Here is a 24,996-nt window from a genome sequence, read left to right on the forward strand (position 1 = left end):
TATGGAGGAAACAGTGTGCAAATAGTGGCACCAAAAAAACGAGATGTAATCAAAAATAACTTGTTTTTCAGGTCACTCTTATCGCTTTTTGAAATAAAGTATCGGAAAATAATTACATTTGTTGATATAAAATCTTCTTTAGACTGAACCTGAAATTTGAACAAATATTTCTAAAAAAAAGCTGGTAAAAGTAAAAGTAATTATTTGTTGAAAAGATTTCAGTAAACCTAAAGTTTAGTGTTCTAGTCAACCAACAGGTCTGTTTGAATAGATGAGTACATACACACAACGTGGTATTCATATAAAACTTGTTTTTCTTCATTCTTATCACTTTCTCATTGACCATTAGTCTTGAAGAGTTGATCGAAAAGAAGAGCCGTCCTGGTATCATTTTATCATTTATTGTACTCATCATTGTTGAATTTTCTCCAAACGATCAAAAATGATAGTTTTATTTCTGCTTTTTCTTATTTCGCTCGGAATTTATCCATTTACATCAAGTTCTTCGTTAGACTGCTCAAATTGTGTTGGATCAGGTCAAGTGTGAGTTGCTTTGAAGGTGTAGTATGTTCAGTTGGGGTTCAGTACAAATACTTTTATCATGGTACAGGCGAATCTTCAAAGTTAAGAATTTCAGATGTTTCAAAATTTTCAATTTAGGTTGTGGTAAATTGTCAAATTTTTCAACAATGTAGAGCGTCCGAGCTGAGTTCCACAAAATAATTTTTCAATAGTGAATAAAATTTTGATTGGGCTTTAGGGCTGCAAGACTAATTTTTGAATGGCCTATAGCTGACAAAATCTTGATTTGATGTCATTAAATCAATATTTTCTATTAAACTTTCAGATGGTGTGTTGAACAGTCTCAGTGCAATTCAAGCTTCGTATCTTGCAGTACAAAAATCTCGGTGAGACCTGATACTCATATATAGATGAACTTATTCAACAATTCCAGCTCCAACTAAATTGCCCCACAAAACCGAAAGTTCCATATGATGAACATTTTGCACGTACTCAAATGTTGGCTCTAGCCTCGGCTTCCCATAATGCCAATCCTCAGCTGTGTCTTGAGTAAAAATATGAGCAAGCTTCAAATAATTTCAGTATAAAATAATTCCAGCAACCAAATTCCTACAATGAAGCTTTACAAAGTTCGAACTGTGAATTGTTCAACAGACTACCCTGGTATGATTCAATATAGTAATATTTATCAATTTTTTTTTGTATAACAGATGTGGCATGTTATGGATATACTGCTTATGATGTCACTCAAAAAGCTATTGTCATATCTTATAGAGGATCTCATGGACCGAACCAGAACAATCAAATACTGGAAGGAATGACTCGAGAGTATGTTTTGATTCTTTTTTTTATTATATTGGTTTCAGTGGTCTTCATTCATACTTTGGCAAAGGTACAGGTAAAATCTTCAAAGTGATCTACGATTCTTTCATGCTCCTTTGGAACGACAGGATTAATCAAGATTTACGATATTTGAAGTACAAGTACCCTGACTTTGAGTTATGGTTAAATGGGCATTCACTTGGAGGAGCCCTTTCATATACTACAGCTTCATATTTAACAACAGTTGGACTATACAAACCAGAAAATATGAAAATCATTGTTCTTGCTCCTACGAAAATAGGAGACTACGATTTTGCAGCGTGGTATTCGTCCACAGTGAGTCTAAAATTTCAAGTTTCATGAACATTTGATAATTTTCCAGTTTTCATATTCATTCCATATAATTCACCGATTGGATCTTATTCCTAGAGTTCCAGCAATTGACCCTCATACCAATACAACTGTCATGTTTCAACCAAGAACTGAAATTTGGTAAGTCATAGTACTTGAAAGTTTCGATTTGAATACTCTTTAGGTACAATAACTACATGAGATTGAATGACACATATCAAATTTGTGAAGAAGCCGATGGAGACTACTGTAGTGATGCAGTTACAGAAGGATTGAATATGAATGATCATGGATTCTATTTCGATATTAATATTTCAAATTGGGGAAAGGATGGGTGTCCAAAAAATACGACTGGATATGCTCAACCTTGATAACCTTTCAATTTTTAATTTTGAGAAAGAATGAATATTTTGAATCTAAAATTTTTTAAACCGAACATTGTTCTGTCAAATTTATTAGAACTTCTTCATGAATTCCTCGAAACGAAAATAAAATTCTTTCACGCAAAAATTAACACGTGAAATACGTGGAAAGTAGGCCATGGGGTCAGTGTCAAGTTTTGCCACGCACACTGTTCAGTGTTCTCAAAATTTCTTTAACCATGCTAAAATACTTTTTTCCACAAGTTCGCTTTTTTAAATTTTTATTCAGAGAATAATTTTTTCGTATACGAATTTGTGAGAACATTGCGGTTCTTGTCATAATATTTGCATATAAGAATGTTCAAAATTTAAAGAAACTTTCAGTTTTTTATATTTTTGTGATTATAAACGCGATTTTATGTGTTATCTGTGATTTTAAATTTGGCCAAATGTGTGCAAACAGATTTATTATAGTCCTTTTCGAAAGCTTTGCTTTCTATTGCAGAAAAAAAGCGAAAATCTGAGAAATGCAAATGCGCTCTGCTGCACTGCAAAAAAAAAGATTTTTAAAGAGCAATTTTTCATCGCTTTTTTGTCTCAATCTTCTAAATTATTGTCTATTTTAAATAATTGAATAACTTTTAAAACTATTTTCAGAGAGATGCAGTATCAGCTGAGTCCAAGTGGGGATTTCAAGACATCTGCTCCAGTTCGATCGTCTCATGGCCATCGCCGTTCAACCGAGTCAAAAAAATCGGGAGGACATGGAAATCCATATTTGTCTACAGACAAAACGAATCTGGATATCAGTGTATCATTTTTGACTTCGCAGGCCCAGAAGAAAATGAGAGGAATGTCGGCGAATCATGGAATTTTCGACCCCACTGAGATGCTGACTGCAGATGATCCCTCGAATTATGGATACCAATTCTTGAACCACGCCACATTTTACAATAACATGGATATAATGCAAGCAGCGTCTGGAGATGTTCCTCCGTTAATGAGTGTCAATCCTTACAAACAATCATTTGACATCAATGATGCTTCCGCGGCAATGAACATGGCTCAATTTGCTCGTTTGTTATACTCATGTTTTCATACCTATTGTTGAATTTTCAGATACGTTGAATGCAATTCAAAACAGTTCCTATTCAATGTCTCATTATAACCAAGCACCTATGCAGCATTTCATTTCGCCCAACAGTTTTCATGTATCGTACAACCAGCGGTTCCCACATATTAAAAAGAATGCAACGCACGCGAATCGTATGGTAGAAATAAAGAAGATCAACGGACACCGTTACATGGAAGTGACCGATCCCCAAGCCGTATCTGCTCCACCAGAATACAAACGCCTTGATGGGTCACTAATGGGCGTATCAAAAAGTTGTTTGGAGGCCTCGAAAAAACGTCCGATTTCAGCTGAACCGCTATACTCCCGCAAGGTTTTTATTGGCGGTCTTCCAATCGACGTCTCAGAAGGTATTTTGTGTCATAAATTATTATTCTAATTTTCTGAAAGTTTCTAGAGCAAGTTTGGGCCACGTTCGGAGCTTTCGGGAAGGTGCTGATTGATTGGCCTCGTCGCCCGGAGCACAATGCAGAACGAGCTGAACAGGAATTGAAAAAAGGAAGCGGTTGTATGTTATATTCGTACACATCATCAACAAAGATAAACTATTTACAGCACGCGCTGTAACGGGATATGTTTTTCTCGTTTTCACTCACGAGCGGTCTGTCCAGGAGCTAGTCAATGCATGCGAGTTTTATGAAGATAAGTTAGTGAAAGATTGAATTTTCATAATAATAATAATAATAATATTGCTATTTTTAAGATACTACCTTCAGTTGTCTTCTCCAACGATGACCGACAAAGCAGTCCAAGTCCGGCCTTGGCGTCTTTCCGACATTGACTACTTCTGTAATGACAACTCTTCGGTCGATCATCGTCGCACTGTCTTCATTGGTGGCGTTCCTCGTCCGACCCGTGCTCAAGATCTTGCACGTTGTCTTGAAGGTCACTATGGAAAAGTGTCGTATGTGGGAATTGATATTGATCCAGAGTTGAAATACCCAAAAGGAGCTGCCCGAGTCACTTTCTCAACTTCTCAAGCATTTGTTCGCGCCATATCGGGTCGTTTCGTGCAGGTCAATCATGCCGAAAATAACAAACGAGTGAGTCGAGATTAGAACTAATTGAGTTTTTTAACTTCACAATTTTAGGTTGAAATCAAGCCGTATGTGATGGAAGAACAATACTGTGATGAGTGTGAAGGAAGATTGTGCAAGCATAACTATGCTCCATACTTCTGTGGACATGCTTCCTGTCTTCAATATTACTGTGAAGGTTGTTGGGATCGCATGCATATTGGAAAGAATGAAGATAACAAGCTCGAAGATCAGCATTATCCAATGGTGCGCACTGGAGATCAAACAAGAGTCAGTTCTAATAAAATAATATCTTTATTGTATTCAGAAGTATTTTATTTTCAGCTTCTCAAGCATCTTCCACATCGCTCCTCTGGTTTTAAGCCTGCTCCAGTTTTCCATCCATCTAGCCAATCTACTACGGCAAAAATCTTAGCGTATGGAGATCAGTCACAGAGACAGTTTTCTGCCACTCCCTCCTATAGTTTCTGAGACTCTTATCTCACTAAAAAGTATTCCACCGTTTTATCCGCACCCTACCACCCCCTTTCATATTTTTAAAGTTTTGCCTTAATATTCCGAGAATTCTGCTCAATTTTGAAACTCTTCCTTTTCAAAAAGAAGTACCATATTTTCGTGTGAATCTCTCCGTGCAACTCTACCATTCCCCTAGATTCCATTGTAAACTTCAAGTAATCATGTTAAATTTTCATTATGTAATATTCTCTTCATGTTTTATTTCTCGTCTCTTGACATTTCCCCCAACATGTTTCTATATTATTATCAATCCCTGGTACCCTATATCTTGTGTATTTATGTACATCCCATTCTTAGCCTATCCGAATTGGCAGAATTTTGTAATTTCCTTTAGAATTTTTTATTTATTGCCCGTATCCCACAAAGTTCATACTCGATCAGAGATATAGCTTAGATAGTTTGAATTGTAGCTATCATTCAGATTAATTATATTATTTATTGTCACCCCGTGATATTTAGTCCCCCATATTTAACCCGTTTTTAATTTTCCCGGTTTTAAAATTGCTCCGAACATTGGCTTTATAATTTTTTTGTGACGGAAGAAATTTCCAAATAAAGTTCTTTCACCAACAAAGAAATGTTCTAGAAGCAAAAATCATTGCCGCATCTTTTGCGAATTTTAAAGTGCACGTACTGATAACCCCACCTCCTCCCATCAATTTCCGTGAATCGAAACTTTGATTAAGTCCACGCCTTATCGAATGGCTCATTTCACCTCGAGGTAAAACTCTTTGAAAGATGACAGCATCCCCTGCAGCTTACCTTTTGCTTCATTTATTTCTGAGACTTACAGCTAAGACTTGTTGGCAGTGTTTACAGGATGGAGGACAGTTAGTTTCAAATGATGTTTGCGAGGTTTTGATTGAAGATTTTCAGATTTTGTTTAGATAATAATCAATGCATAGTTGATGTGTTAACAATTGAGACAAAATGTAATAGGATAGTTGATGTAAGTCTGTGGGCCCAATAAAAGTAATAAGAAACAATTTTAGCTTCCAATAAATTGTCCATCTGTACCAGCACTACAGTATGCTTATGACGACGATTTTGTCAGAAATACAGTTTTACCTGTTATAGCTGCAACCGGGACAGATAATCCACAAAAATGTCTTGAGTGAGTTTAGGAAAATAGTTTATTGCCAAGAAGCAAAACAAATTTCTAAGAAAATACGGTACCCGGTCTCGAAGCGATCGCTTTTTTTTAAATTCAAAGGAGCGTGCGCCGTTAAGGTGTACTGTAGTTGCTAACTTTTCGTTGTTGGGTAATTTGAATCGATTGTTTATATTTTTCGATAAAAATATATTTAAAAAAATAAAATACTGAAATAAAAACTAATAAGACAATGTTCAAAATAAGAATTTTCAGCAACCAACTTCCTTCTATGAAAGTCTATAAACGGCGTGAGGCAAACTGCTCCTCACTTTTCTCAGGTAAATCCAAATTTTTCTCGGAATTCAATCATACTGCTTCGTTTTAGATGTAACTTGTTCTGGATACACTGGAATTGATTTCGACCGAAAAGTAATCGTTCTCTCGGTTCGTGGATCACACGGTGATCATCAATATTATGATTTGTGGAAAATCGGAAATTTTAAGTTGGTTTTAACATATTTTACTCTTAAAATCAGATTAATTTCAGTGGAACAGTCCCATTTCTAAATATTGGAAGAGTTACGAAGAAGTTTAATGACAACTTTGAATCATTATGGTATAGTGGATTGGGTGAAGATTTGCAAAATTTGATTGATGCCTATCCGGATTATCAGTTATGGGTGGGTAAAGGGTTTGAAAATTATTAAGTATGGATGTATAGTTTAAGACAGTACAATAAACACGACAACATGAATATTGCGGGAAGTCAAGGTTTGAGTTGTGTGACGTCACACGAAGTACGGTTCTTGTTATTAATTTAAACCTTAACTTTTAAAATGTTGGGAAGTGAAGTTTCAGTATCACGAATTCTTAAAAACATTTCGTTTCATTTTCAACACCTGAAGTGAATCCCCTCAACCCCAGAATTTCAGATAACTGGGTACTCGATGGGTGCATCAATTGCATTACTTACATCTGCATTCATTGCTCAAACTGGAATGAGCTCTCCTTACAATATGAAAGTAATTTTATTTGGATGTCCTAGATGTACAGATTATGATTTTGCAATGTGGCATAGTACCAACGTAACGAGATAAATAGAGAACGTCTAAGTTTAAAAGTTCATATTTCAGTTTCCATATTCTTACCACATTATCCACGCACATGACTATGCACCACGTCTCCCTTTCTTTGATAATATTGATAACACAACACTTTATCACCCACGAAGTGAAGTTTGGTACAACAATGATATGCGTGAAGGCGACTCTTTTGTCATTTGCGAGCAAGCAGATCAACCGTTTTGCAGGTTTTCGCAACATTTCTTATCAGCAACTATCAACAAAAATGTTTGATTTTTTCAGCAGTCAGGTGCAGAACCTGTCAAATGCCGACCATGCACATTATTTTAATATGGACTTGTACAGATGGTCAGCTGATGGATGTCCGAAGAATAAGGAAGATTACAGGCCAATTGCAGAGAGTGCGGTTAAAAATGGGAAGACGTTCAGTTATGATCTTTTGATTGTGATATTGGGTGCTGTAATAATATTTTTATAAAAAGCATAATATGTACACCAAGTATTTGTCAATAAAAATATATTCTTATTATTACATCGGAACTTTTAAAAAGTTTGCATTTTCAGGAAAAATGTACTACAAATTTGGAAAATACAATAAATGGGGGACAGAGATATAGATAAATAAATAATTCGCAAATTGATAATTCATCAATAATCGTGATCCAATTACCGTATTTCATTTAACAAATTATACTAATTTGACAGCACAGATATCAGTTCTTTTTTTTTGACACGACAAGAGAACCAAGAAATGAACTGCCACAGTTAACTGCAGTAGAAAAAACACAGTATTCAAGTCTCCTTCTCAATATCCTTCAATTTCTTCTTTTTCTCTGCTTTCTTGCGTTCTTGAATCTCTTGAAGAGCCACCACCAACTTATCGGCGTCGATCATTTTTCCAGGATATCCTGTATTATTCACAACAACTTGTTGCTGTTGCCGTCTTATTTCCGCTTCTTTTTTCAGTCGCTCTTCTTCCTCCATTTCACGCTTCTTCTTTTCTTTTGCTCCAAGTCTGAAAAATTGGATTAAAGGTGTTGTAGGGTCAGTACGGATGTTTTCTGCATTCAAATAACAAAATAATAAACTCTTAAAATCTTTGCATTTTTTGGAAACTTTGTTCATTGCTTCAAAAAATGAAAGTATAGGGAAATAAGTGAAACTATTTATAGGTGCACATCACGCTCAGCGGACCACATAACTTCATATACTCGCTAAACTATTCATTTCGAAATTAATTTCAAGCCCTGATTTTCAGAAAAGTACCACCACAGAAACTAATAAAACAAAAACATACAAAATATCTTCTTGCTCTTGTTTCATCTCCCATGGATCTTTTTCTGGACCATCTCTCCGTTGATTATTATAACAATTATTTAATAAATGTTCTCTCCAATTCTCTTCATTATCCTCCACTGCAATTGTGCACAAAGGACACCATTGTGCTCCTGTCGGGGGACGTCTTCCACGACACATTGGATGACTTCCTCCACGTTTTTGATCTTCTTTCTCAATTGCTAATCCACAGTCATTACAAGCTTCCATCGTGTCTTGGAGAAATTCACAACGATATATTAAGTGATCAGTGAGTTGAGATACCTAAATGGAAATTTACGATTTAAACCTGAAAAAGAGCCTACCATTGTCAACTTCATACAATACTTGCAACTTGTCATAACTTTGCAATATTTAGCAAAGTGTTTTTCCATTCCACCTGCTCTACCAAGACCTGACTCTGTTAATTGACAATGTGGGCATCTTCTGGAAATTAGAAAATATGTAGAAATTTATATACATTTAGATCTCTTCCCTTACCCCACATATGTTGGCATTTTATATGGATCATCCTGAACTGTGGATCCTCCTGGCAACGGAGTATCGACTACTGGAATTGCCTCTGGAACGTGTCCGATAGTTGAAAGGCGCTGATTTTTTCTAGTTGTTTTTGGCTGAAATGTTACTTTATTTTTCCAATATTTATTATTTTAATGTCAGTCTACTTTTGATGGTTCCGTTGGAATAACTCTCCGTTCTGGGGATCTTGTGGTTGCCTTTGACGTCATTCTTTGATCTCCATTATCATTATTTCCTCTGTTACTTTGCCTACTTTCAGTTTTTCTTCCTTTTGGTGTTTCAGCTCTTTTCCTAGGTTTCATAGGTGTCATTGGCTTCCAATCATCTGATGGCATTGGATTCTTATCAGGTGTCCATTTTGAATTGACTCCAAATGCTTTCATAGTTCCATCTTCCATCATTAAATCTGAATATGCATTTCTGATTGCATCAGACTTCACTCTATCCATATCCTTTGCTATCTGTTCAGCCTGCCGTGAGTCTCCTCTGACAACTGCGTCGCTTCTCTTGTGACTCAAATCGACAAGTTGTTTCTCGGCTTTTGATAGATCATCACAAGCTGATTGGCACAAATGTGATTTGACAGGTTCGTCCTTGTCACGATGCTCAAGGGACATGACTCGGAGATTGTTACGGAGAGTTCGGACTGATGCCAATGGATCGGCTCCAACATCTGAGCTCCGTTCGTCGTAGCCTTGCATTTTATACTCATTTTTGGGTCTGCAAGGTATCTAGTGAGGTAACGGATCATGAAAAACTGCACGATGTCTAGGATTTTGAAAGCTATTAATACAACTGACTTCTGACAATGAATCCAGAAATCAAAAAAGTACTTACAATCCATAATCTCCAATCTCTTTCTTCTCTTTTTCTTTTTCTTTGTCTATTGGCTTGAATCTTCCACCATTCCTCGAGCTCGCACGACTTCCCATTCCAGCAGCATTCCGTCGTTCTTTGTAATCGTCGTACTCCAGATCAAAGTTCCTAGATGACGACATTGGGGGAAGAATAATAGTTGTAAAAAAATATTTTGAAGAAAGTTTGGAAAGAAGGACGATGCTTGGAGCTAATCTATAATTCCCTTTTCTTTACATTTTTTTTGTTGGGTGTGTTACTATGGAAAGGAGAATAATGAAATGTTGAAAAGAAACAAATATACTAAACAAAAATTATATCGAAGGTTAAAGGAAAGCAGGTGTTTTGAGTAATACATTCTTCAATTAAACACTTTCAGGCGTAAGGAAGGCATGCAACAGGCATGTAAATAAGAATGTTAGTTGGGAAATATGATGATCGTGGGTCTGTCTACCTAAGAGCCTGCATGTTAACCATTTACCTTCGTACATGCCTATTCTGACCTTTCTCTTTGCCGGATGTTTGTTTTTAGGTTTTGGTCATAATGTTGACATCAACCTTTGGCATATCTTATTGAGTTTGTTCTCTTTGTATTTTTTTTCATACAGTTTCGGATACGTTTTCCTGGCTAGAGTTTCCCAGGTATGACTACTTGTTTGATTCTAATTGAAAGGTCACTTTTGTTTTTTATGTTTTTTAATGAATTAGTTGGTGTTTGACTTGTTTACAATTGTCTGATACACCATTTGTTTTGAAAATGATATACTTTGAGGTAACAAATAATCAGATCATCTCTTAGTATATTTTCTCGTACAGGTGTATATAAATTGATTAAATCTACTTATTTTCCATGGAAACTAATACAATTTGTGGACTACAACCACACTTTTCTGTCAAGCTTTTTTTTTATCAAAAAGATATATAACAACAAATCTCTCTTTTTTTCCGAATTATCTTCTTTTTCTTATCTTTTCCTGAGATTTCGTAAACATGTTGTTTTCTGAGAGCATAGCTATTGGTTCTTTGTTGGTTCCATTCTTCCATCCCGGCCTTTTTTACTTTATCATTTTGTTCTCAACAAAAGAATTTCAGAATGAAGCTTATAATCCTTTTGTGCCTTGTTGCCTCAAGCTATGCTTTAATTGGAAATACCCAATCGGCTGGAGTACGTGGAAAACTGATCTGCAATGGAAAACCAGCTGTTGGAGTTTTGGTCAAGTTGTATGATGATGATAGAGGTAATCAAAAACTTTTTTGAATATTTCCTAAAAGTCTATTTCTAGGAATCGATGCCGATGATTTGATGGCTTCTGGAAAGACCAATGGCAACGGAGATTTTGAAATTTCTGGACACGAAGATGAAGTGACTCCAATCGACCCAAAACTTAACATTTACCATGACTGCAATGATGGAATTAAGGTTTCTGGATGACTTTATTACATTTTAAGATAATTGAATTTTCAGCCCTGCCAACGCAAGTTCACTATCAAGATCCCAGATAGCTACATCAACAAGGGAAAGGTAAGAAGATTAAAAAAACTGGAAGTAAACTGAAATTAATATTTTCAGACTGTCCGTAATATTTACGATGCCGGAGTCATTCAACTTGCTGGATCTTTCCCAGGAGAAGGACGTGACTGTCTTCACTAAACTTACCAACTTATATATACTCTTTTTTCTTGAAATAAATCTTTTTAAAATAACAATTTTGGATTGCAACTTCAAATTTTTCAGAGAAAACATTTCGATCCTATTTTCTATAAAAATAAAGTATAACTGGAATATTCAGGAATGCAATAAATATAGATATTTTCCCTATAGTGCAAGAATCACAGGGGATACTGCAATCCTCGAAAACACATTTTATCCGTGATTTCGAATTTTAAAAAACTCATTGAAATATTTAAAATCATTCCTAGAAGATTATCGTTGTAAATTTTATAAATACCACCAATTTGTGCTGGATATTGAATTGAATTTTTTTAATATCGACAGTAATCTACTACGGCCAACAATTTTCGTACCGTCACTTGGTGTAATGTCCGCAAACACCACCACGTCGGAATGCACAAACTGGCCAACACGCATTCTTTTTTATTGTGTCTTCTTTTTTCTTTTTTAAAGTTATAAATATTGACGTTATTTAAAGCATAGAATTGTGAGAGAATGGAAAAACGCATCTAAATACTTTGAAATATAATATTCTCTTCAAAAAAACTGAATTTCAATGAGTCTTCGCATATTCCCCGATTCAATTTTTAATTTAATCAATATAATAATATATTGCAGATGGATGATGCCACGAAATCTAGTTTAAAAGCGATTCCGCTTTGTAAAACAAAGGCTAGCCCGAGAGATGGAGATTTGTGGATCGAAAGGCTGAAGGTGAGAATTTAATATTTTTCTAAAAACTCCTTAATTGCAAAGTTTCCAGGAAGAGTACGAGGCAATTATCGCTGCTGTTCAAAACAACAAAGATTGCGATCGGGATTGGTTCCAGTACGTTTTCTTTTAATAAAGTTTTTTTGAAAAATACGACGAAATCTTGGCATAAGCGGAAATATTTATTCTGGGAAATATAGTTGTTCAGTAAATATTTTACAGACTGGAATCCAATGAACGAGGCACCAAATGGTTCGGAAAATGTTGGTACTTCCATAACATGGTCAAGTACGAGTTTGACGTTGAATTCGATATTCCAATCACGTACCCAGTCACGGCACCAGAAATCGCTCTTCCTGAGTTAGATGGAAAGACTGCAAAAGTTTGTTAAAATTTTCTTCCTCACAAAACAGTAAAATTATTCCAGATGTACCGCGGTGGAAAAATCTGTCTCTCGGAACATTTCAAGCCTCTTTGGGCTCGCAATACTCCAAAGTTCGGAATCGCTCACGCTTTCGCTCTCGGATTGGGACCATGGATGGCTGTTGAGATTCCCGATTTAATTGAAAAAGGATTAATTCAACCAAAAGCCTGACCATCTTTTTCTTTGAAAACTGAATAATTCAGTTATTTTATTAATTACAAAATAACTATTGCATTATAAATATTTAAATTATTTATTTTGTGAATAAGAAAAAGACTAAAAAAGTACAAGTATTTTTATTCGTTCTTCACCGATTTCGACTTCTTCGACGACTTGATAATGTATGCCTTGACGAAGAATTGAATGAAAAGAATGGCAAATGTGACATAGATGACGAATGCGAGATACAAATTGGCTACGGATTGTTGACAAGGAAGCTTGTATTCAGTTTTCACTTTGTACACCATCCAAGTTATTCCGACTCCAGCTAACATTTGAGTTGTTTGAACAGTTGTGACAGTCATTGATACCCATTTCGGTAATCTGTATCCCATGGCAGAAACTGTGTAGTAAGTATACATGAGAGAATGTGCGAAGTAGTTCATTAGGATGTAGAAACGACCAGCTGCAGTATGCTCGGCACCTAGAAATTCAATTTTTCCTGAGAATCACATTATATTCATTTGCGAAATTTGCGATTTTCCACGTTAAAATATTCTCGACGGACAACATTGTGCGTATATGCTAAATTTTGTTTTGTTTTTGTGCCACCGGGTCTCGACGCGACAATTTTTTTAAAATAAAACAGGTGCAAGTTTTTAAAAAGTACTGTAGTCTTAAACTTCCGTTATTGCGGAATTTTTATCGATTTTTCAGAATTATCTTTCGATTTGGTAAAATAAATCAGGTTTTATTGTTCGAATTGTTTTTTTTAATGAATGAATGGTTTTTTATCGGAAAACTACTTTTCAAATCGATAAGCAAAATATGTTAATGAGTACTGTAATCTTAAACTTCTGTTATTGCGGAGTTTTCATTGATTTTTCCGTTTTTCGATAAAAATTAATTTTTTTTATTTTTAAATTCTAATTTAACAATAACAATCGTTTAATTTTAACAATTAGAAATAAAAAGTTGGAAAAATCGATTTACATTCTGCCGAAATGGAAGTTTGAAATTACAGTAATTGTTAAAGGCGCGCACATTTTTACATTCAACAAAACTTGGTCGTGTCGAGACCGAGTACCGTATTTTCGGCTCAAAATCGCAATATATCACGCCTGGGCAATAGAAAAATAGTTCGTTCGTGATGAGAGTATTTTGAATGGAAAATTCGCAAAAACTCGTAATGAAATCACATTTGCATACCAGAATGGACAGTGTAGATTAACACTGCTGCATGATGATAGTAGTGTAAAAAGATCAATGGCCGTTTTCTCAAAATAATGAACATAGTGTCTCCAAGTTCAACAATCTTGGAAAGAGCGAATGCAAAGCTCCAAAATGCAGCCACATCAGTTGGATTACACGAATAGCACAGAGTTTTGTAGAATCCTTCAGCATATAGTGATCGTAGAGGATCCTGAACATCGGATATGAATAAGGAAGCTAATAAATTTCAACTTACAATAGAGAACCGCAATGTGGCAATTATACTGAATGCTGCAAGAGCTCCATTCCAAAGAATCAATGGGTATTTCAAAGTGAATGGTTTTCGATTCTCCATAAACTTTTGAATCACTGAAAATAGATGCTATCGTAATTTTGCGAATTTTCACTCAGGTCTCGCCGCGATCTCTACGCGAAAAAGTGTTGGTCTTTGAATGTACAGTAACCAATTCTACAAATGTGCTAGTTATTTGTGGGAAAAAACGGTTTTCAATGGAGAAAATGTGGCTACTGTACTGCCTAAAGGCGCACACCTTTTTTCGCGGTTTTAATTTGAAAATGTTTCATTCGTGGCGAGATCGCATTTCTTACAAACGAACCCTTAATTAAAATGAAATAAAGAACTGATATTGTGATCGAATGATACCAATATTTCTGGAATAAAATCGTCCAATACTGCGGATCCGCCACCTGTTCACCTGGGAAGTGATATCTGAAATTTGAGAATTTCGATTGAAATTCCTTATTCGAAAACTCACGAATATTTGTATTTTGTGGTCATATCTGTGTGATTCGGTCCGTAGATGGTGAAGGTGTTGAGATCATTCCAGAACTCGGCAAGCTCCATTTTTGGAACTGAATGTTTAAATTTTAAATTTGTCTTTTTTCAACTTTACACGTCAATGCCAAAAACTTTAAAATTTTAAATGTTCAAATAAAATATTTAAATAAAAAAGAAAAAATACGTGATTTTGAAAAGTAAAAAAGCAAAAAAGAATTAACAGAAAACAAAACAAATACACAGAACGATACGAAACTTTTTAAAAATTTTAACGAGAGCGATAAATTATCACGACTACAAATCTGATAAAGAATTTTTTTTTGAAAAGGGACAGTATCTATGATCAGATAAAAATTTAATAATTTAGATTTAAGAAAGTACAAAAAATTACGAAAACCGAATCGGAATTTAAAACAAAGTCTTGCCCAAAAATATGTATTCGGTTGTTGTGCCCAAGATAAGCCCAATTTCGATAAAGCTCAGAGTCTAAGCCAAACTCAAATCGACACAAAAAAAATGGGATAATCTTTGACCACGGTCAAAACAAAGTTTGTTTGAAGATGGGAATTGTCATAAAATCAATTAATTAAATTAAAATTAATCTGTAAATTATAGTTTTGTAAAATTTTTAAAGTATTTGGATTCACCTAACTAACTGTGAGAAATGGCTCTTAACAATTTCCTCATACTCCTCCTTTCAGTTCTAGCAAGGAAACTTTATCTAGTTATATTTTCCGTTGGAAAAGTTGAAAATTTAACGCTAGTTATTCTGGAGACCTATGCTAACAAATTGGGATTAAACAAGAAAACGCATTAGAGTAAGACACCAGAAAAACAAAAGTCAGAGGAACATTTCTTACGTCAATAACCAACCGTATTACGAGAAGAGAGAACGAGATTAGTATAGGCGCCGACACGATACAAAGTGTATTCCAAAGAATTTTCGGAAAGTCTCTCAGGAGAGTGTCCAGAAGACGTTGAAAGGTGGTCGGATGACAGTTTCGCGTCATTGGATATAAGCGGAAAACGGATAAAAATTACTGACCGTTCAAAAATGTTCGGGAGGATGAAGGTTAGAGACGCAGGAAGCGGAAAAACAGAAAGTGAATACTGCCGGGAGGACGATCTTTGAAGAAAACTTATTGGATATGTAAGAGGACTAGTTTAGTGAACTATGACAGTGAAACATTAAAAAAATTATAGCTTTTTAATTGAAAATTAAAAAAACTATTAAAAAATTAATTATGAAAAAATTACGGATATGATTGCTGAAGTTTTGCCAAAAGCTTTTTTTTAGAAGATTTCGAACCTCCATAATTTTTTATTATTGTGACATCTCTCGTTATGAAACTCGGATTTTAAAAACAATTATAATTCTAATATGAAAAAAAATGAATATGACAATCTCGAGTTTTTTGCTGACAAATTTAAAGTTCAACATGTTAAAATTAAAATTTCTTTAAAGATACGGATAGAGTTGTAATGTGCCAAAAGCTTATTTTACTTCAAGGAAAAGTAGAAATTCTATAATTTGTCCGTGGACAAAGGCTAAATCGCTTGGTAAAAAAACAATCAAAAACTTTCTCCAGGAACATATAGCTAACTTGAAAACTTTTCCAATGTCCCGATTTATCTAAATCGTGTAACACTTTGTTTTGTGAACCAACCAAAACTGGAAAATGCCGAGAAAAGTGGAAAGATCTGTGACGGTCAATTCTCATTTCTTTCTTCGCCTCTTCCTGTTTTCAACGGCAAAATGATTGCGGCGGGGTGACATGACAATGAGTGTATCAACGAGAATTTAAAGAAACCGGCATTCTTGCATGGCTTCTTAGCTTCATCAGAGATCCAAAAAGAATCTAGTTATCACGTTGCGAGGATGAATTTCGTTGCGGAAACAGCAGAGTAGAAGTTTTCAAGTGTTTTTTAAGAGTTTCAAGCTAAGAGCTGCTACTTTGCAAAAAAAAAACGGTTAGTTAAGTTCGCTTAATTTGTTTATTGGAAATTTATAATCAAAAGATAAGTTTTCCAAAGAACAAGATTTAAGGAATAGTAGTTGGGCGACAACAACAACTTGGTTCAGCAATGTCTTCGAGAATTTATACAAGCATATATAGGTTATACAAACCAGTTGCATATATATCTTTGCGCATGTTATCGAGAACTTGCATCCGCAACAAATTGCTGTTCATTGGAAGGAAGGAGGGATAAGACAAGGAGAATACAAATGGATTTGGAGGAGAAGCGACGCGTTTTTGGGGGATAATTGTGAGAAGAAGGAGAGGATATGGGATGAATATGAGGAGAAAAACATGGAAGATTGCGATCTTTGAGACGCGAAACAGAGGAAAGTTTACACGAAGATTTGAAACTTTAAGTGGCTTAAAATTGTAAAAGATATGATTATCAAATTCGTTATCTTATCGGAGGACTAACTGTTCTGAGTACTTTGAACGTATAACCTCAAAAAGTGTCCAAAGAGGATTTTGTAATAAGACTTTACAAAAAACTTTCAACATTTTTTATGGAGATTTAAAATTTATCATAAAAATCATGTTTTTGTAGCCGAAATCTTCCATTGTGCCAATATTTTTCTAATTTGCAGTCGTTCTCCAAATAATTCAAAAAATTCCAGTTGTTCTGAATTTTTTTTTGATAAACTAAAATATATCATAATTTTAGTTCAAAAATTTTATTCAAATCAAATAAATTTTTATTTTCAGATTACGAACATTAGGGAAATACAATAAAATAACAGAATCTTGTTTTCAAAGGGGGCAGGAGTAATTCGTATCACACAGAACTTGCTCTCTTTTGGCAGTTTTGTTAGTATGGAAGATTTTTTGTTGAAGAAACATTGTAAAAAGCATAGAAAATGGTTGATATTTAATAGAGAGAAAATATAAAGAAAGATTTAAGTAGAACTTGATAAATAGTAAAAAGCGAGTGATGATTGGGATGATTATCGGTTCTTGAGACACACTTGGCATCTGGATACACGATCTTTAAGTCCTCCAGCTTTGAGTGTCTGTGACATTGGTTTACGGAATTGCTTGTCCTGGAATTATTCAATTATTTTGTGAAGTAATATTTTATTTTTTGCCGCAATTTTGGGCAATTCTACTTTCTATAAAACAACATATGGCACCATGCCGTTCGTTCCAAATAAAGAAAATAGATTGATTTATATGTAAATAGCATCTATTTCAGCTGAAAATCCGAAAAATTTTTTTTTTAAGTATTACAAAAGTCTGGAAATTGCCGATTTTCAAACAACAAAGCTTTATACCTCGATAGTTCTATAATTCGACCATTGACAACTTTCAGACCATTTTTGAAAATTTTCTAGAATGTTTCAGCTTAAATAAATATTATTTTCAGATAAATCAAGTTATAACTATTTTTCTATATTTCGAGGTTATGGTCATTTTGTAGAATTGCAGCCAACCCCATTCCAAAATAATTCAAAATTTACCTGATCAACGATGGAAAGCCAGAATCCGTGATTGGTGGCATAATAATTGCATGTTCCTCTTCCGTGGCACTCAATGAATGGAACGGCACGGAACTCTTCGAGACAGGAACCAGGCGATTGAAGACTTTGTCCAGTTCCTTCGGCTCCAGCGGCAGTGTGCATGACAAAGGAATATCCGGTCCACATACCCGACCATCCTTGTGGACATTGTGGAACTGATGTGTCTTGAGAGTGAACTGCGATGATTTGAGTTGGAACTTCACAGACGGCACAACGAGAAATGTATGGACGAATTGCTGTTCCGGTGACTGGATTCATCATTGGTGTCATTGGCTCGTCAGTTGACAACCAGAACGAGTAATCGTTACGGCTGGAAACGTGGCAGACGCTGTTCATATTACAGAACATGAATGGCATTGTGTTGAATTTGGAGAGGCAAGATCCTGGTTGACCAAGATCTTGTCCACTGGCACGACCGTTTCCTTGAACGTAAAGAAGAGAATATCCTTCCCAAAGTTGAGAAGCTCCTGGTGGGCACTGTGGTACTGCGGTAGTCTGAGAGTGCTTGGCAAAAGTGAATCCTCGACTTGGTGCCCATCCTCCTGGTGATCCTGGGTATCCTGGAGTACCTGGAAGTCCTGGATTACCAGTACGTCCAGCAGCTCCTTGGAATCCTTGATCTCCACCGTGTCCAGGCATTCCTGAAAGACCTGGTGGTCCTGGATAGCCGTCTGTTCCTGGAGCTCCTGGGTATCCGGCTTTTCCTGGTGGTCCGGAAAGTCCTGGAAAATATTTTCAATTGAATTTTAATTTAGAATATCTTAAAATATGTTAACTCACCGTTATCTCCTGGAAGTCCTGGGTATCCCTTCTCTCCTGGATAACCATTTTCTCCTGGTTGGCCTGGCGGGTTTCTAACTGCCATAGCCATTGGTCCGGGCAATCCTTCACGTCCTGGTCGACCTGGAAGTCCGTCGAGTCCGTCGCGTCCTGGGAATCCATCATCTCCACGTGGTCCCTTGATTCCAGGTTGTCCTGGTGCTCCTGGATAACCGTTGTCACCAGATCGTCCTTGTTGTCCTGGGACACCTGGAAGACCACGCTCTCCTGGATATCCGTTGCTTCCTGGGGCTCCTGGAGCTCCTGGATAACCGTCTTCTCCACAATCTCCTTCAAGTCCTGGAACTCCCTCAACTCCTGGTACACCTGGTGCTCCTGGGAGTCCATCATGACCGCGCTTTCCGTCGAGTCCGGGAAGACCACGTTCTCCTGGATATCCTGGTAGTCCTGATTCTCCTGGGCCTCCTGGAAGACCTGGCATTCCGTATTGTCCTGGAGATCCTGGTTCTCCATTAAGTCCTGGGGCTCCTGGGAGTCCATCAAGTCCTGGGTAGCCATCTTGTCCAGCTTGACCTGGTGGGCCATATATGTCTTGTCCGGGTGCTCCTGGGTATCCATCGTCTCCTGGTGGTCCAACTGGTCCTGGCTGACCATCTCTTCCTGGCAATCCTGGCTGTCCTGGCTGACCTGATTCTCCACGAAGTCCAGGTTGTCCATCACGTCCCTGATTTCCGTTGTCTCCATTTTCTCCAGGTGCTCCTGGATATCCAACGTCTCCTGGAGTTCCCAATTGTCCTGCGGATCCTGGATAACCTGGCTGACCATCCAAACCATTTTCTCCCTTGAGACCTGGCTGGCCGTCTTGTCCACGAAGACCAGGGAGACCATTTTCTCCTGGAATTCCTGGATATCCCTTCTCTCCTTCACGTCCTTGCTGCCCAGGATAACCTGGTTGCCCTGGAGATCCTGGGAACCCATCTTCACCACATTCTCCTTCAAGTCCTGGTTGACCTGGAATGCCGTCATTTCCTTGACGTCCTGGAAGTCCTGGAAGTCCAGATTCTCCCTTGAGCCCTGGCATCCCAGTGATTCCTGGGTATCCTGGTGGTCCTGGGACTCCATCAAGTCCGTCATATCCAGCATCTCCTGGTTGGCCGCTCAATCCTGGGTTTCCTGGATAACTATCTCCATTGTCTCCTCGTTCACCATTCAGTCCTGGAAGGCCGTCTTGTCCTGGAAGACCTGGTGGTCCATCTGGTCCTGGGTATCCAACCTTAAATTTTTCAATTAATCAAGGAATCACATAAAGTAGGTTCGATCAGTGGTGAGATTTCAGGTTTGTTATAATCTATTAAAACTTACATCTCCTGGCTGTCCTGGATATGCGAGGTTTCCTGGTTCTCCTGGCTGACCTCTGTATCCTGGTGTACCTGGCTCTCCGGCTTCTCCAACAAAACCTGGTTGACCATCAGCTCCTGGAAGCCCTGGTAGCCCGTCGGTTCCGTGTTCTCCTGGGTAACCTGGAACACCATCAAGTCCTCTGGATCCTTCCTCTCCGCATTCTCCCTCCAATCCTGGAAGACCATTGTCTCCGTGTTCACCACGAAGTCCTGGGAATCCGACAAGACCGTCCTCTCCTGGAATTCCACTTGGCCCTGGGTATCCGTCTTGCCCTGGGGATCCTGGATATCCTTGATCTCCTGGTGCTCCTGGGTATCCATCCATTCCATTTTGTCCTGGGGCTCCAGCCTCTCCGGAATATCCCGGTCCACCGTCTTGTCCACGTGTTCCTGGGGTTCCATCGCGTCCTTTCTTTCCATCAATTCCAACAAGTCCAGACTCTCCACGAGATCCTGGCTGTCCTGGGGCTCCATCTTGTCCGTTCATTCCTGCTTCTCCTGGGTATCCAGGAGTTCCTGGAAGACCGTCTCTTCCTGGGTAGCCGTCTGGTCCTGGAAGTCCAGCTGCCCCAGCATCTCCATTTGGTCCTGGGTATCCGACTTGTCCTGGGAAGCCAAATCCAGTCTCTCCTGGAGCTCCTGGAGCTCCTGGTGCTCCGGGGTATCCGTCAAGACCTGGCTCTCCACAGTCCCCATCAATTCCGTTGAAACCAACTTCTCCTTGCTGTCCACGCATTCCAGGCTCTCCATGGAGTCCTGGGAATCCTGGAAGACCATCCATACCGCGCTCTCCTGGTGTTCCTGGGTATCCGTCTGGTCCAACCTGAAATTTAAAATTTATTTCAGAAATAGAAATAATCAAAAATAAAACACTTACCGGTCCTGGGAGTCCTGGAAGACCATCAGCTCCTCTATCTCCTGGAAGACCTGGCATGCCGTCAACACCTGGTTGTCCAGCAACTTGATTGACAATTCTCAATGGTGCTGGAATTCCCCGTGGTCCTTGAGCTCCTGGAAGTCCTGGAAGACCATCAGCACCTCGTTCTCCCTTGTAACCAGGTGTTCCTGGCTGTCCTGGGAAAGAGTCTCCAGGTGGTCCTTGAAGTCCTGGGATTCCGAGCTGAAAATTGAAATAGTTTATAATGTTTTTTAATGTTTAAAAAATCATGAGCTTAATTAGAAGCTTAAATTATCCTTGAAATATATAACTCACAGATCCTTGACGTCCTCTCTTCCCATCAATTCCAGCAAGACCTGGTTCACCTTGGAGTCCTGGGAATCCATTTTGTCCTGGTCCTCCTGGGTAACCAGGGAGTCCGTCACTTCCTGGTCGTCCTGGTAGTCCTGGAAGACCATGATCTCCCTTAAGACCTGGAATTCCAGCTGGGTTTTCCATTGGTCCAACGATCTCTCCGGCTTCTCCCTTCATTCCTGGGTAGCCTGGAATTCCTGGAAGTCCTGGTGATCCCTGTAAAAACCGAATTTGTGTTTAATCAGCAACTTTACTAACGACTGCAAACTTACTGAAAGTCCATCTGATCCAGCGGATCCTGGCTTTCCTGGAGCTCCTGGCATTCCGCAGTCTCCATGATCACCATTAGGTCCTGGTGGTCCTGGATATCCATTCATTCCGGGGAATCCTGGATCTCCAGCATTTCCTGGAACACCATCTGGACAATATCCACAGTCTTCTCCTCTTTCTCCATTGTTTCCTGGTGGTCCTGGATAACCGTCAACTCCAATACGTCCTGGCATTCCTGGCTCTCCTGGCAAACCGGTCATTCCTGGTGGTCCAACTTTGTTAACTCCAGTTCCTGGGAATCCCTTTTCTCCAGAATAACCTGGATCTCCGATGTCTCCTGGAATACCAGGGAATCCATCTCTTCCGGATTGTCCGTCAAGTCCAGGTGGTCCTTGAATATCGTATCCTGGAAGACCATCCTCTCCTGGATAACCACAATCTCCTGGTTCTCCTGGGAGTCCTGGTTCGCCAGCGAATCCTGGGTAACCGTCCTCTCCTCTATCTCCTTTTTCGGTGTATCCTGGCATTCCATCGATACCGGGCTGTCCTGGGGCTCCTGGAGCTCCAACTGGACCTCTTGGACCTACTGGTCCTGGGAGACCATCATGTCCTGGCAATCCTTTGCCTCCTTGAACTCCGTCGAATCCTTGAGCTCCATGTGGTCCAGCCTCACCAGTTCCTTCTCCAAGTGGTCCTTCCGGTCCACAGTCTCCTTCGAAACCTGGTCTTCCTGGGTATCCTGGTTCTCCAGCCCCTCCCTTAGTTCCTGGGTATCCTGGAGTTCCTCCAAGTCCTTGTTCTCCTTGGGATCCCTTTTCTCCATAATTTCCTGGAACTCCGTCCTTTCCACGTTTACCCTGCAAAATAAAAACTTAAGTTTTTTATTAGGGCAAATACTTACACGTTGTCCAGCATCTCCCAAATCTCCCTTCTGTCCCTTTAATCCAGGATATCCTGGTGGTCCGTCAAGTCCGAGCATTCCTGGTGGTCCTACTGGTCCATCACGTCCCTTTTCTCCTTTCACTCCTGAAATGGTAAACTTCTTATATAGTTTTTAATTATTTAAAATTAAAAAAAACCAACCAGCTGGTCCGACAGGTCCTTGCAAGACTTCCATCTCAATTGGCTTTGAAGCCCATGGATAAGATCCCGGTTGTCCTGGTGGTCCTGGTGGTCCAGGCAAACCCTTCTCTCCCTTAACACCAGAAGTTCTCACTCCCATTCTTCCCTTCAATCCAGAAACTCCGGGGAATCCGGGAAGACCGTACGGTCCTGGATCTCCCTTTGCTCCTTTCAATCCAGGATAACCAGAGTTTCCTGGAAGACCTGGAACTCCTGATCTTCCAGATTCTCCTTTAACTCCTTTGCGTCCTTGTGAATTGACACCTCCTTCTCCTGGTGGTCCGGAGAGTCCTGGTCGTCCAGGGTTTCCGTTTTGTCCAGATTGCCCTGGAGGTCCAGCAAGTCCGGGCATTCCAGGGAAACCCTGAAAGTTTTGTTTTTATTTTGCTTCCAGTTATTGAAAATTATAACTATTTTTGTTGTAAAATTGATTATTCCAATTAATTTTTAGGAGGATTTTTTTTCCAGAAAATGTTTATAAAAATCACTATCTTCAGTTTTTTTCAGTTTCCTCTGGTCAATAATTATAGTGCAATTAGTCAATGTGTGGGGACCGCGACACTTGAGAAAAAGATGCAAGATGAGTCATTACACATCCCGATGCTCTATACACATAAAAAGCACTGCATCTATCTATCTCTCACTTTTTCTGTTTTCTGTTTCACCGCTGGACTCGAAGGAGCTTAAAACTCAAAAAAAACCTCAAGACACTAACAACATCTGACAAATGAATAATATTACATATATCACTTTTGGAAAGGTCACTTACATCTGTTCCATTGCATCCTGGAATTCCTTCTTCTCCTTTCAGTCCTGGTAATCCGTCAAGTCCTTGAAGACCTGGATGACCTGGCGATCCAGGAAGACCACGATCTCCACGAGCTCCCTTAGATCCCATATCTCCAAAATCTCCTTCGGCTCCTGAAATATGGAATTTTTTATTTTTAAGATTTTTGATATTTTTAAGATCTTTTTCAGTGTAAGAACTTACTATTTAAAAAAGGTTAAAACGTCTTCTTTAAATAGTTTTCAATAGAAAAAAGTGCATTCAATCGAATTTTCAAAGATTTTGGTATTACCGTAATAAATAGTGAAAATACATTTCTTCAGAATTATAAAAAATGCATTTAGTTATTTTTTTTAGCTTATCATTTTGATATACGATTACCAGTGTAACATGAATTCAATATTAAAAATTGTTTTTATTTTTATTTTTGTGTTTCTATTTAATTAATTTTTTCAAATCGGTGTTTTTTTTTGTTGATATTTTCAGCAAACCATTTAGGTCTTTTTTTTGTAAAATATTTCTAATTTAAACTTAAAAACTCACCAAACATTCCTGGAGCTCCTGGTGCTCCTTCTGGTCCATCTTGTCCTGGTGCTCCAGGATGTCCTGGTTCACCACCAAATCCTGGATTACCACGTTCTCCTTTGGTTCCTGGGCAAACACATGGTGGAGCACATCCCTTGCATGCGGCGGCAGCATCCACATGTATCCTGAAATTAAAAATTGCAATGGGATAAATTATAGATAATCATTTCAGGCAAGGTGAGGGCAGGGGGACTTTAGCCAGATCAGTAATGCACATTTTAGGGCCTTTTCTTGATTATTTATTTTTTTAGAAATTGCCGCTGAAACTTTCAAAAAATATTTGTTTCTTATTCATTCATTTTTCTGAAAGTTCGAACCAAGTTTGTTTTATAGTTTCGAATGAATTTAAAGTTTTATATAGTTTTTTTTTCACATTCAAATTTTTTTAAAACAACTCACCTATCTTGACAGAACGACGACAGTAGCACTACGGCTGCCGTCAAGCCGAGAAGCGATAAGCGTGACATCTTCCAGTCACGGCGATCGACTTCTCGTTACCCAAAGATTGGTGTCGTTCTGAAAATTATATTATGTAAGCAACGAGAAAATAAAAATACATAGAAGAAATAAAGTATTGAGGAAATTTAAGAACATTGCACTTGATGTTATGTCAGATACGCTTAAAATGAAAAGTAGTTCAATTTTTAAGGTTTTTGAAGTTT

At 38.1% G+C, this 24,996-nt stretch overlaps 8 protein-coding genes and 4 non-coding genes across 14 annotated transcripts; 7 read left to right on the top strand and 5 right to left on the bottom strand.

Annotated features, from left to right (window-relative positions):
- The first annotated feature begins 343 nt into the window (after positions 1-343).
- On the top strand, positions 344-2,117 carry C40H1.9 (Fungal lipase-type domain-containing protein). The gene is made up of 8 exons (NM_001026043.4): positions 344-543; positions 848-908; positions 956-1,071; positions 1,121-1,185; positions 1,233-1,350; positions 1,389-1,680; positions 1,727-1,836; positions 1,880-2,117. The coding sequence occupies exons 1-8, from the start codon at positions 443-445 to the stop codon at positions 2,064-2,066; spliced, it is 1,050 nt and encodes a 349-aa protein (NP_001021214.2). The 5' UTR covers positions 344-442; the 3' UTR covers positions 2,067-2,117.
- A 595-nt stretch (positions 2,118-2,712) lies between these two features.
- Positions 2,713-5,316, top strand: cpb-1 (Cytoplasmic polyadenylation element-binding protein 1). The gene is made up of 7 exons (NM_066650.6): positions 2,713-3,133; positions 3,177-3,539; positions 3,587-3,697; positions 3,745-3,835; positions 3,893-4,232; positions 4,281-4,496; positions 4,551-5,316. Exons 1-7 carry the CDS (start codon positions 2,719-2,721, stop codon positions 4,695-4,697), a joined length of 1,683 nt encoding a protein of 560 aa, NP_499051.3. The 5' UTR covers positions 2,713-2,718; the 3' UTR covers positions 4,698-5,316.
- Positions 5,317-5,426: 110 nt separating this feature from the next.
- Positions 5,427-7,446, top strand: C40H1.7 (the record flags this gene model as incomplete). Of its 2 annotated transcripts, NM_066651.7 has the most annotated exons (9): positions 5,427-5,572; positions 5,619-5,691; positions 5,735-5,856; positions 6,109-6,173; positions 6,221-6,338; positions 6,383-6,515; positions 6,768-6,920; positions 6,969-7,144; positions 7,200-7,446. In NM_066651.7, the coding sequence occupies 9 exons, from the start codon at positions 5,481-5,483 to the stop codon at positions 7,393-7,395; spliced, it is 1,128 nt and encodes a 375-aa protein (NP_499052.3). The 2 variants fall into 2 exon arrangements, with proteins under 2 accessions (NP_499052.3, NP_001334210.1); NM_001347285.1 differs by lacking the exons at positions 5,427-5,572; positions 5,619-5,691; positions 5,735-5,856; ... (3 more) ...; positions 6,768-6,920; positions 6,969-7,144 and having other exon boundaries at positions 7,249-7,395.
- Positions 7,447-7,709: 263 nt separating this feature from the next.
- Positions 7,710-9,769, bottom strand: cepr-104.1 (CEntrosomal Protein Related; the record flags this gene model as incomplete). The annotated part of the gene is made up of 6 exons (NM_066652.1): positions 7,710-7,932; positions 8,215-8,516; positions 8,558-8,678; positions 8,733-8,866; positions 8,918-9,491; positions 9,609-9,769. 6 exons carry the CDS (start codon positions 9,767-9,769, stop codon positions 7,710-7,712), a joined length of 1,515 nt encoding a protein of 504 aa, NP_499053.1.
- A 949-nt stretch (positions 9,770-10,718) lies between these two features.
- ttr-5 (Transthyretin-like protein 5) lies at positions 10,719-11,331 on the top strand. Its single transcript, NM_066653.4, has 4 exons — positions 10,719-10,864; positions 10,910-11,046; positions 11,092-11,148; positions 11,197-11,331. The coding sequence occupies exons 1-4, from the start codon at positions 10,720-10,722 to the stop codon at positions 11,275-11,277; spliced, it is 420 nt and encodes a 139-aa protein (NP_499054.1). The 5' UTR covers position 10,719; the 3' UTR covers positions 11,278-11,331.
- A 277-nt stretch (positions 11,332-11,608) lies between these two features.
- C40H1.11 lies at positions 11,609-11,751 on the bottom strand. Its single transcript, NR_052606.1, has one exon. It is a non-coding gene; the product is annotated as an Unclassified non-coding RNA C40H1.11 (non-coding RNA).
- Positions 11,752-11,916: 165 nt separating this feature from the next.
- Positions 11,917-12,726, top strand: ufc-1 (Ubiquitin-fold modifier-conjugating enzyme 1; the record flags this gene model as incomplete). The annotated part of the gene is made up of 4 exons (NM_066654.8): positions 11,917-12,012; positions 12,062-12,126; positions 12,232-12,391; positions 12,437-12,726. The coding sequence occupies 4 exons, from the start codon at positions 11,917-11,919 to the stop codon at positions 12,602-12,604; spliced, it is 489 nt and encodes a 162-aa protein (NP_499055.1). The 3' UTR covers positions 12,605-12,726.
- Positions 12,672-14,677, bottom strand: elo-4 (Putative fatty acid elongase 4). Its single transcript, NM_066655.6, has 5 exons — positions 14,581-14,677; positions 14,422-14,534; positions 14,061-14,173; positions 13,802-14,015; positions 12,672-13,076 (listed from the first exon to the last, which is right to left on the bottom strand). The coding sequence occupies exons 1-5, from the start codon at positions 14,667-14,669 to the stop codon at positions 12,730-12,732; spliced, it is 876 nt and encodes a 291-aa protein (NP_499056.1). The 5' UTR covers positions 14,670-14,677; the 3' UTR covers positions 12,672-12,729.
- Positions 14,469-14,618, top strand: C40H1.10. Its single transcript, NR_052607.1, has one exon. It is a non-coding gene; the product is annotated as an Unclassified non-coding RNA C40H1.10 (non-coding RNA).
- Positions 14,678-15,585: 908 nt separating the features above from the next.
- Positions 15,586-15,646, bottom strand: C40H1.12. Its single transcript, NR_052609.1, has one exon. It is a non-coding gene; the product is annotated as an Unclassified non-coding RNA C40H1.12 (non-coding RNA).
- On the top strand, positions 15,586-15,646 carry C40H1.13. The gene has a single exon (NR_052608.1). It is a non-coding gene; the product is annotated as an Unclassified non-coding RNA C40H1.13 (non-coding RNA).
- A 1,637-nt stretch (positions 15,647-17,283) lies between these two features.
- emb-9 (Collagen alpha-1(IV) chain) lies at positions 17,284-24,850 on the bottom strand (the record flags this gene model as incomplete). 2 transcript variants are annotated; one of them, NM_001027491.7, is made up of 12 exons in its annotated part: positions 17,284-17,661; positions 18,079-18,860; positions 18,919-20,191; positions 20,281-21,141; positions 21,196-21,438; positions 21,532-21,786; positions 21,843-22,697; positions 22,742-22,866; positions 22,924-23,326; positions 23,732-23,883; positions 24,293-24,459; positions 24,734-24,850. In NM_001027491.7, 12 exons carry the CDS (start codon positions 24,799-24,801, stop codon positions 17,566-17,568), a joined length of 5,280 nt encoding a protein of 1,759 aa, NP_001022662.2. The 2 variants fall into 2 exon arrangements, with proteins under 2 accessions (NP_001022662.2, NP_001022663.1); NM_001027492.6 differs by lacking the exons at positions 21,196-21,438; positions 21,532-21,786 and having other exon boundaries at positions 17,566-17,661; positions 22,116-22,697; positions 24,734-24,801.
- Between the last annotated feature and the right edge of the window lie 146 nt (positions 24,851-24,996).

Source organism: Caenorhabditis elegans, chromosome III (genome assembly GCF_000002985.6).
Source record: "Caenorhabditis elegans chromosome III".
NCBI lineage: Eukaryota > Metazoa > Nematoda > Chromadorea > Rhabditida > Rhabditidae > Caenorhabditis > Caenorhabditis elegans.

Coding starts and splice junctions, on each gene's coding strand:
- C40H1.9 (NM_001026043.4), top strand. CDS start 443: ATGATAGTTTTATTTCTGCTTTTTCTTATTTCGCTCGGAATTTATCCA. Junction 544..847: donor TGTGTTGGATCAGGTCAAGT/GTGAGTTGCTTT, acceptor TTAAACTTTCAG/ATGGTGTGTTGAACAGTCTC. Junction 1,072..1,120: donor AATCCTCAGCTGTGTCTTGA/GTAAAAATATGA, acceptor AAATAATTCCAG/CAACCAAATTCCTACAATGA.
- cpb-1 (NM_066650.6), top strand. CDS start 2,719: ATGCAGTATCAGCTGAGTCCAAGTGGGGATTTCAAGACATCTGCTCCA. Junction 3,134..3,176: donor GAACATGGCTCAATTTGCTC/GTTTGTTATACT, acceptor TTGAATTTTCAG/ATACGTTGAATGCAATTCAA. Junction 4,497..4,550: donor GCACTGGAGATCAAACAAGA/GTCAGTTCTAAT, acceptor TTTTATTTTCAG/CTTCTCAAGCATCTTCCACA.
- ttr-5 (NM_066653.4), top strand. CDS start 10,720: ATGAAGCTTATAATCCTTTTGTGCCTTGTTGCCTCAAGCTATGCTTTA. Junction 10,865..10,909: donor GTTGTATGATGATGATAGAG/GTAATCAAAAAC, acceptor GTCTATTTCTAG/GAATCGATGCCGATGATTTG. Junction 11,047..11,091: donor ACTGCAATGATGGAATTAAG/GTTTCTGGATGA, acceptor TTGAATTTTCAG/CCCTGCCAACGCAAGTTCAC.
- elo-4 (NM_066655.6), bottom strand. CDS start 14,669: ATGGAGCTTGCCGAGTTCTGGAATGATCTCAACACCTTCACCATCTAC. Junction 14,535..14,580: donor ACCACAAAATACAAATATTC/GTGAGTTTTCGA, acceptor CTCAAATTTCAG/ATATCACTTCCCAGGTGAAC. Junction 13,077..13,801: donor AATCTACACTGTCCATTCTG/GTATGCAAATGT, acceptor TTGAATTTCTAG/GTGCCGAGCATACTGCAGCT.